Raw genomic sequence first — 9,193 nt, forward strand, 5'->3', positions numbered from 1 at the left:
AAAACGTTGTTATACTCTTGATTATTATATTTTAAATTGTTGTCTATTATAATTGTCCATTTTAATACGCAATCATTTTAAATGGTAAAACTCTTTGAAATATTTTAAAATATATAACAAACTAAACATGGTCGTTAGTTACATTACAAAAAAAATGGAGATCTCCTTACGCACAAAGATGTTAGGAGATATATGAAAAAGCGCCGAAAAATCCTCTTCCGACGCATAAATCTGCGTCAAGATCATAGTCGGGCAAAATTTGTTGGTAGCGTAAAAGATTGAACATTTTGGATTGTATTTAGAGTAAATGAACAAGTAAAAGGCATAGTCTATGATGTCATGCTCCTTCTCCGTTCTTAGATTTGAGATTTATTAGTAATGTATATAACTTATTTTATTGATTATTTATATATCATAAAGTAAAATAAAGAGAGTTCATGGAAGCAATAATGGATCATCAACAAAAGGAGGAAATTGATTTTTTTTTTCTACACAATCACAAGATTAAGTATATTATAATTACAAAATCATTTCTTGAAATTAATAGAATGTTTATCAACAAGTAAATTCCCAATCCTAGTTCTCTTCTCATCCACTCTATAAAACTCCACTTCTGTCTTCAAAGTTTCCATATCTTCCTTGAATTTCTTGTATATATCCCCTCTATAAAATTCCCTGGTCCTTTGCACCAAAATCAATGATATCATCGCTACAATAAACGTTAATCCAGCCAAAATCAAGAACGATTGTTCATAACAATGAGTCCCTACACAATGTGACTTGTTTGGATTACTCCCAATTCGAGCTACTTCATCATACAATTTCCCAGTTACCATAACATTCAGAATATAAGACCCAATTGGACAAGAGAGTTGTCCAAAATTGAACAATGTCGAGTAATGTTTAAGGCCAAAAATTTCTGAAATCATAGCGAAATGTAATGGGACTTGTGAACCCATTGAGAATCCTATTATGATTGATGCAAGGTAAAGTGAATCATCAAATGGGAAAGCTACTAAAAGATGTCCAAGAGAGGAAATCAGAAGAATCAATGTGAGCATCAATGGACGAGGGAATTGGAATTTCTCAAGCAGGATTTCAGAGACAAACCCAGAAAAGATTCTACCAGTGAAATTGGAAATACTTATTAATGAAACGAATAAGTTGATTGTTTCAGATGGGTAGCCTTGTGATTCACCGATTTGACCTAGATTATCAATGGCGGTTAAACTCGCACCGACGCCGATCAACATAGTGGAGCATATAATAAGCATATCGATACTGAAAATGGCTTGAAGAACTGTGTAATCCTCGCCTCGTTCGGGTTTGTTGAAAATGTTGGAGAAACATGATGTGGGTTGGGTTTGAAGTGGATGTTGTGGGGTTGAGGGTGAATGAATTGGGGGTTTTGGTTGTGAGCTTTCGATTCCGATTCTGATAAAAGGGTTTGAAATTGGGGTCCGTTTGTTGAGATTCCAAATAACGACTTCTTCTCTAATGGCGATTAACAATGGAACAAAGAGGAGAGCAAGGATTGCAGCGACAATGGCGATATGAGCGGATTGGTCGAAATGGACACGTTTTTGAACGAAGATTAAGGCGGTGAGTAAGAGAGCTAAGAGGACGGTGACACAAAGGAATTGAACGAAAACTCTGAATTCATTTGGGTGTTTTACGAATTTGATTTCTCGGATAGTGTAGACGAAGATCAACGAGACTATAGAAGGGAACCAAGCAATTAGAAGAATAAGAGATTTTGTATCGTGGCCGTAAATGGCGATGTAAAGTTGAGTCATTATGGCTCCACTTAGACCCACGAAGCCCTTTAGAAGCCCCAACATTACTCCTCTTCTTTCTGGAAAGTTCTTCACGCACGTCACTAGCACTCCTGTTCCATACAAAAATATATATTGGATTTAAACAATACTATGAACAACATTAACAATATTCCAAATACACTTTTATAGTTTCATTAATTAATCTTGCACATTACCTGTGTTAGCAAAATTTTGAGAGTTAGCTCCAATCATAATGTAAAAGCAAAAGAAGGCGACTGTGGGGCGGACAATTTTTCCGGTAACGGCTTGCCAAATCTTAAAGTATCCGATAAAATTGAAGGCGGCGCCGATGAGAAGAACAAGCCAAGTGGGCGCCACCTCCGCCAGAAGTCCGGCAATAACGCCGACATTGGATCCCAAATCTTTATAAAACCCAATTCTGTTCAATGTCGTTTGATCACATTGGAGCGTCGTCTTGATGTCTCTAGAGTAATAAGCAAACAAATAAACTCCACCGGCACCGGTCATTACAAGGAACGAAGCGAAAAGCGAAAACCACCGTCCGACCACCACTTGCCCGATAAAATCCGCCAATTCTCCGCTCCTAATTCCGCCATTGGACCTCTGCCCTGCTGCTACAATCATTTTTCTTTTAAATTTCTTTAAGATTCAATTTAATTTTTTCTTTCTTATTTTCAATTAATCTCATGTTTATATATATATATATATGTATATATGAACTGTAATGGACAACAGATATAACAAAGTGTAGTTCAAGATAACAGTTAGTAAAAACTAATCAATTAAACAGAAAACCTATGGGAATTAATGTAATGTGTGATGATCACTAATATTCTCTCCTAATGACTAATTTTGGTTTTCAAATTCACTAATTTTTGTTATTTTGTTCTTAAACGAATCAGAGGAAATGAGAGAGAAATTTGTTTGTATGTGTTTTGATAACAGGGAACAACAAGAAAGCAAATTGAAAAAATAAAAACCTTTTAAGAAGTTCATATGATGAGATTGTGATTGAACTATTGTTGTAGGCTGACCTAAAGTACTTGTATATATGCTAAAATTTTACTTTTTATAAGGGATAAATTCAAATAGACATTAATTAGTATTTGTGGTTAAAGTAGTAGCTGTTTATTTGAGTTATATTTTTAAATTGGGGAAACTTCATTCAATATAATAAATTATTGAAATATTTACGAACGTGTAACAAAAATTATTTTTTAAATATTTCAAGTTTGTCTTTCCAACTTTTTCTTCTATAACTTTTTTTATGGTCTTCCTCCTTTACTCTTCTTTTTTTAGAAGCGATTTCTTCCATCTATTTTTTTACATCGTTTAGATTTGGATGACTAAATTTGATTTCTTTCTATCGTCTTTCTTGTTTTTCTCTTTTTTTTTTTTGTTCACTGCGTGTATCATCTTTCTTTCTTTTTTTTCTTTTCTTATTAGATTAAGGTAACCAAATCTAAAAGAGTGTATAAAGAATCTTGAAAAAAATCAATTTGGATTAGGGTAACCAAAGCTAAAAGATTATGTATAAAGAATCTTAAAAAAAATCGATTAGCCAAATTTAAACAATCTTGTACCAAAATTTGAAAAATTTTCAGATTTGGGGAGTCAAATCTAAACAATTGTATACCAAAATTAAAAAAAAAAAATCTAAACGATCGTAACTCAATTAATTAAACGATCGTGTAACCAAATTAAACAATTAAATTGAAAAAACATATCTAAACGATCGTGTACCAAACAATGGTCAAATCTAAACGATCGTGTACCAAATATATTATGCGCATTGTTGACAAGATATTTTTTGTATTTTTCATGATGGGCCTGTGAGTTTTTTTCGTTTTTATAATTGTTCTATACAGTATAATACTTGCCGTTTTGTTATATTTTTGAAAAGACCCCTTTAAATAACATGTTTTATTTTTTTTATTTTGTTACACTTGAAAATATTTTTAGAAAATATTAAAGAAAAATAAATGTCAGTGTGTTAAACATAAGTTTTAAAAAAACAAAAAAAACATCATGGCAAGTAACTAAGAGAAAATTCCTCCAAATTTCTCGTAACAATTGAAATTTATGAATTTTTTTTTCATTTTTTAAATCTTATGAGAAATTTTACGTAATGTATCTGTAAATGATCTTTTCAAAAATATAACAAAGCGACAAAATATTTACACTGTATAGAACAATTCCGAAAATAGAAAAAGCCCACATGTCAGAAAATACAAAAAACGAGCTTAATATATTTGATACACGATCGTTTAAATCTGACTATTATTTGGTACAAGATCGTTTAGATTTGGTCGTTTAGATTTGGATCCAAATCTAAACGATTTATTTTTTTCAATTATATTGTTTAATTTGGTTATACGATCGTTTAATTTGGTTACAAGATCATTTAGATTTGGTTGTTTAGATTTGGCTATGATCGTTTATATTTGGGATAGTCAAATCTAAACAATTTTTTTTCAAAATTTGGTACACGATCGTTTAGACTTGGCCAACCTATGTCGATTTTGGCGGATCGTGCTCCACCTTCGTGAATTTATGCGGTGGAGACATACCTAGAGGCCAGAGGTGAATCTGTTCACGGTCCATAGGACCAAGACCATTCTCAGATGGGTGGCCTGCCGCACCTAGAATAGTCATCTTTAGATGGGTTTACACACATTTGCTTACTACGTTGTCCCCCCTCACCTTACCCTAGCCCAGGGCCTTTTGCTCTTCTAACGTCAGCTCCAAGGTTCACACCAAGTTTTCACTAACATAATATGCATGCTTAAGTAGGGTAAGGAAAAACCCTTGTTGCCTGATGGGAACTTCCCTCATATTGCTATCAATGTCTTCATGTCGCACAACCTCTTAACACCACTAAATCGCGAATCCTTTGCTTGTTATGGAGTGATAGTACCGATATCCACTAATCTTTGTTTCCATATACGGTTGTTGGTTTACTTTTATTCTAATTCATCGATACGAGAAGAAAATTGTTGTGTGAAGGAATCAATATCTCGACATAAGCCAAGAGGTAAATCTTCTGCCACTCCACCTGGTCATATGAAACTGGCATGCATCTTGGCTCCTAAGACTCTTTCATAAAATTTAAATAATTTCTCTCGCTCCTCAAAAGTCCATAGGAACGGAGTTAATGCTCCCACATCCATAGCATCAGTAGTTAAAGCAAGTGAATGATCTAAAATTCAAATGATTTCACGGAATAAGACTCATATAGATTGAGCTCGTAATAGTACCTCGCAATTCAAAGGTCTCTCTGCAGTTGAAGAATGGGCATGTTCTTGGACCATCGTAGAAGCATAGGTAGGGTCGACGATAAAACGAAGAACTCACTTTCCTACAGCTTTTTCATACACGTTCACTTGCATCACATACACAAGTACTTTCTGAACCGTGCAATAAGGTCACCCGTAACACGGCTCTCCCACTTAAGTTACCCCAAGCCATGCTATTCAATGAGATTGGAACAATCAATGGCAGCATAATGTAACAAAAGGTATTTCAAGATGGTCGCCTTTGGAAGCCTGAGCCGGTAAGTAAGGCATCATCAATAGTTGTCCAAAGGACTTGTTTATATCCATATTAGCTTTCTTTGAACATTGTTCGCAAATTCTTTGCTCCTTCCATTTGTTTTGTTGTTGGACTGATATATGGAATATGATCTTTCCTTCTTTATGCTTTCTCTTTCCGACTACTTCTAAAAGAAGGCACCCAACAATAAAGAAGAAAAAGGTCTTGTCATCGAGATCAACCTCTTTTCCGAGCATTAGAAATCCAAACCAGCTCAGAGAATAATGTTATTTATCTTTTCATTTCGCTAACAAAGAAGTCATCATCTTTTCTTCTTTGTCGAACGACCTCTCTTTGCCATTCGAAGTGCTACTTCTGCTTCATAATATTCTTTATTCCTTCTTTCAATTCAATAAAGAAAAAATAATAGCTCTGAGTCTGTGATTTTACCAGTCGACCTCAGGGGAGTTTACTTAACCCATTCTCTAGTCTCCCACACAGAAAAATTCAGTGTGCGACTCCGCATGAGAATCTCTTTCCCTTTTTCCCACTCTCCGTTCACACGGTTCTCAAAGTAGAGGAGGAAGGGTTTGTAAGCACTACGAGCCCTCTATCCTACACATCTATCCAGAAGCAAGTGTAGTTCACTGGCTCCACCAAATGCTCCTATCTCTCGGTAAAGATAGTGTGAGTGTGTAGTTATGCTTCAGATGCTTCGCCATGGAATAGATCAACTCAGTTCCCCTTCTTTTCTGATGCACTCGTTTTATATCTCCAACATACAAGGAAGAACGTGGTAGGAAGAAAGTAGCACTAGCCTCTATCCGACCGATCATTCCGCTGGCATCTTAAGTCCATTTGACTACTGCTCATGGATGTAGTTGTAGATACGTTATTTTTAGTGGGCCGTTGGCCCCACCTTTTATCTCCTTCTACGACTTGTTATTGTCGTCGCCATATAGAATATGTAACTTAGTTATCTCTACCTCGCTGCGGATCAACACCTTCGAAAGAAAAGGAGGACTTCATTTAGTGACTCTACGATCGCCCTCTAAACGATCAAAATAAGGTAAAGCTTGAAGATAACTTTTGTACTCTATTAATTTCTCAATCTCTCTAGTCGAGTGGGAATCGGTCTTTCGACCAGATCCCCTTAAAAACCGTACGTGCAGGTCTTCTAACATGCAGCTCACACCATTCGAGGTGGCCCACCCAGCATGAATTTGCAAATCAATCTTGTAGTTCAGTATTGAGACTACTTAACCTTAGAAGCTAATTCACGTGTAGACAATGCTCTCTCTTGTACCCTTGAAATGAGATCTATTCATTGAATGGACTTTCTGTTCTTTTGTCTTTAAGAAAGATGTAATTGAGCTCAACCAATGGAGTATTCTCACCTCTTTTTCCAAGAATTGATGCACTTCCATAAAGATCTTTCGACCAGACGAAACCTTGATTGAGACCTTTAAAAATAGGGGAAAAACCTTCCATTTCTATCAAATGACCCAGCCTCCCCTAGCTCTTCCACCGTCCAACCTCCCTTTCCCCCTAATGCTATGCTCCCCTATGGTGCAGGCCTACCATGCTTCGCGCCTACATCGTTTTCTTCGAATGGTCTTTACTAGTAGTGTCATCCTTTCTACTGGCTGTATGGGCAAGGTTTCCCTTCACTGTTGCCTAATCTTAGGCTATGGATTATAGGAAGGAACAAATGTAGTTGAATGAGACAGCAGGTGGGTTACACGTTCCACTATGCCGAGATGTGAGGTACGGATGGTGATGATCACCCTTGACAGGCACTTCAGGACCTGCCAACGCTCATGAAAACCCTAGGGTTTTTTCTTGGAGGTCCTTCATTCATATGACTAGAGTGTGGATAACGAGGCCACCTTCACAACCTTCTCCCTTCTATCCCTATGTTGTAGTAAGATAGGGCGATTTGCTTGAGTAGAAAAACTACCCCTTAGCCCGTGCTCATGACGTGCCACGGAACCTCCATCGTGTCGGGGGACCAAGCAAGGCATAGCTAGCGACATAGGAGCTAACTCTACGTCAACGGCTTCGTGTCGTACTGGAGTAATCCAATATAGGGTTCTGCACATTCCACCACTTCTTCATTCATTTCCAATACTGATCGTGAAACATCATGAGTAGCAAGATGTTAAGGTCCGAAATTCAAAGTGAAAATTTTTATTTGCCTGTTCCTAGTCATCAAATATATCCCTTGTTTCATTCTAGTCATTGAATCAATTTCACTTTGATGAAGAACTCATTTCTTTCCTTTCTTTCCGTTATTCCTTTCTCCTTTTTAGTGTATTAATAAAAAAAAGGTATTTTTCTAATGTAGAAAATCCAAATTCCAATGGCTTTTACTACTATAACCTTCCTGACCACTCTTTCTTTTTTTGTTCTAATCACCCCAAAATACGAAATAATCTTTTGACTAGGTATAAAAAACAAAAACAAACATGAAGCCAAAAATCCAAATAGAAATGGATAAAGAAATAGTGGGTTCCTTCGTTTCTATGGTGACTTCTGAAACGGTGAGGTCCTCTCTATACACCAAAGCTCCTTCTTTTCTTTCATGAATGTTATTGTGAACTTGTACAGGTCACCTTCTTTGGCTCTACCCATTCATTATCTAGTAATTAGTCTTTCACAACGAGATCTACCTATATAATAACGAGATTTCATTATTTAAATTTATTGGGTAGCTGACCCTTTGAGTCCGTTCTTGGAAGAATAAGGTCATAATCCTTCTGTGAAATATGATTTCCTCTGCTTAATGGATAAACATTTGTTACCAATGGGGAATTCTTTCTCATCTAAAATTACAAATTAAGATGATTGGATTTGCACCAATATCAACCATCAATTTGATACACAATTAAAGGATACGAGAAATCTTTGTTTATTGATTAGAGGTAGTGAACTCCGTTCTTCCATTCATTCTATCCTATTTACTGGTACTTATCACTGATACAGGAAAAATTTTGTACTTTCTTTTGTCCCGGTCCATTGTCTAAACGAGTCGCACATGCACCCTAGTACATGTTCCTCGATGCTGAGGGCATCCCTGAAGGGCAAGCAATTTTGTGACATTTCTGATTGGCTGTCTTGTCTTTCTAAGAAGTTGTTTCATAGTTGGCATCTTTCATTGTATACATAATGAGTTGGTTTAGATCAATCCTAACAGGATGATTATGAATTACTTTTATATGAGATATGAATAATGAATATAATGAATAGTAATGAGTCGCTTTTCGCAAATTCTTTCCTTCTAGCATCGGGCTTAAAGAATTTAAGAGTTCTTCGGACAGATGAGACATTCAAAGGCGATCTTTCAGTCGCTTCTCCAATTATGCATGAAAAGGGGTCCAACTTCAAAATCCTAACTCTGACTCCTCTTCTCTCCTCTCCTTCTTAGTCGAGCTGCTTTGCACCTTATTTAGCAGCTCAACTTGCACTCTTAACATTGGCAAAATAAGGAATTCGCTTTTAAATTCTAAGATAATTCTTTGATTCTTTTGTTTTGAGTCGAGTTATTTAAAAAAATAAAGGGCTCTTTCGAATAAGGGATAAGAACTTCGCTTTCAGTCGAGTTATTTTATAACCTACTCCGCCTTTTGAACTTGTGGAAAATCTGGGTCAAGCAACCCTCCATTTGGAGCAAAGAATTTATGGAGGACTCTTAAATCTAGAGGACTAGTCTTCTAGAATATTCCACATCCTCTACTTCCCAAGGCTTTCCCCTTCTTCTCTCTTCTTCAATTATAATTACTCATCACATAAATCACAAAAATAAAAATTAATATAGATTGAACAAAAATATATATATATATATACAACCCTTAAAACCCTAA

General features: G+C 36.0%; 1 protein-coding gene and 1 pseudogene across 1 annotated transcript; one reads left to right on the plus strand and one right to left on the minus strand.

Annotated features, from left to right (window-relative positions):
* Positions 1-438: 438 nt before the first annotated feature.
* On the minus strand, positions 439-2,423 carry LOC103502605 (uncharacterized). The gene is made up of 2 exons (XM_008466587.3): positions 1,994-2,423; positions 439-1,888 (listed from the first exon to the last, which is right to left on the minus strand). Exons 1-2 carry the CDS (start codon positions 2,421-2,423, stop codon positions 528-530), a joined length of 1,791 nt encoding a protein of 596 aa, XP_008464809.2. The 3' UTR covers positions 439-527.
* Positions 2,424-5,089: 2,666 nt separating this feature from the next.
* Positions 5,090-6,398, plus strand: LOC127144414 (uncharacterized; annotated as a pseudogene).
* Positions 6,399-9,193: the final 2,795 nt, after the last annotated feature.

This window comes from Cucumis melo, chromosome 12, assembly GCF_025177605.1.
Source record: "Cucumis melo cultivar AY chromosome 12, USDA_Cmelo_AY_1.0, whole genome shotgun sequence".
Lineage (NCBI taxonomy): Eukaryota > Viridiplantae > Streptophyta > Magnoliopsida > Cucurbitales > Cucurbitaceae > Cucumis > Cucumis melo.

Bases quoted from the DNA above. Each gene is read 5' to 3' on its own strand.
- LOC103502605 (XM_008466587.3), bottom strand. From the start codon at position 2,423: ATGATTGTAGCAGCAGGGCAGAGGTCCAATGGCGGAATTAGGAGCGGA. The intron at 1,889-1,993 runs GTAATGTGCAAG...TGTATGGAACAG, and splicing joins TCAAAATTTTGCTAACACAG to GAGTGCTAGTGACGTGCGTG.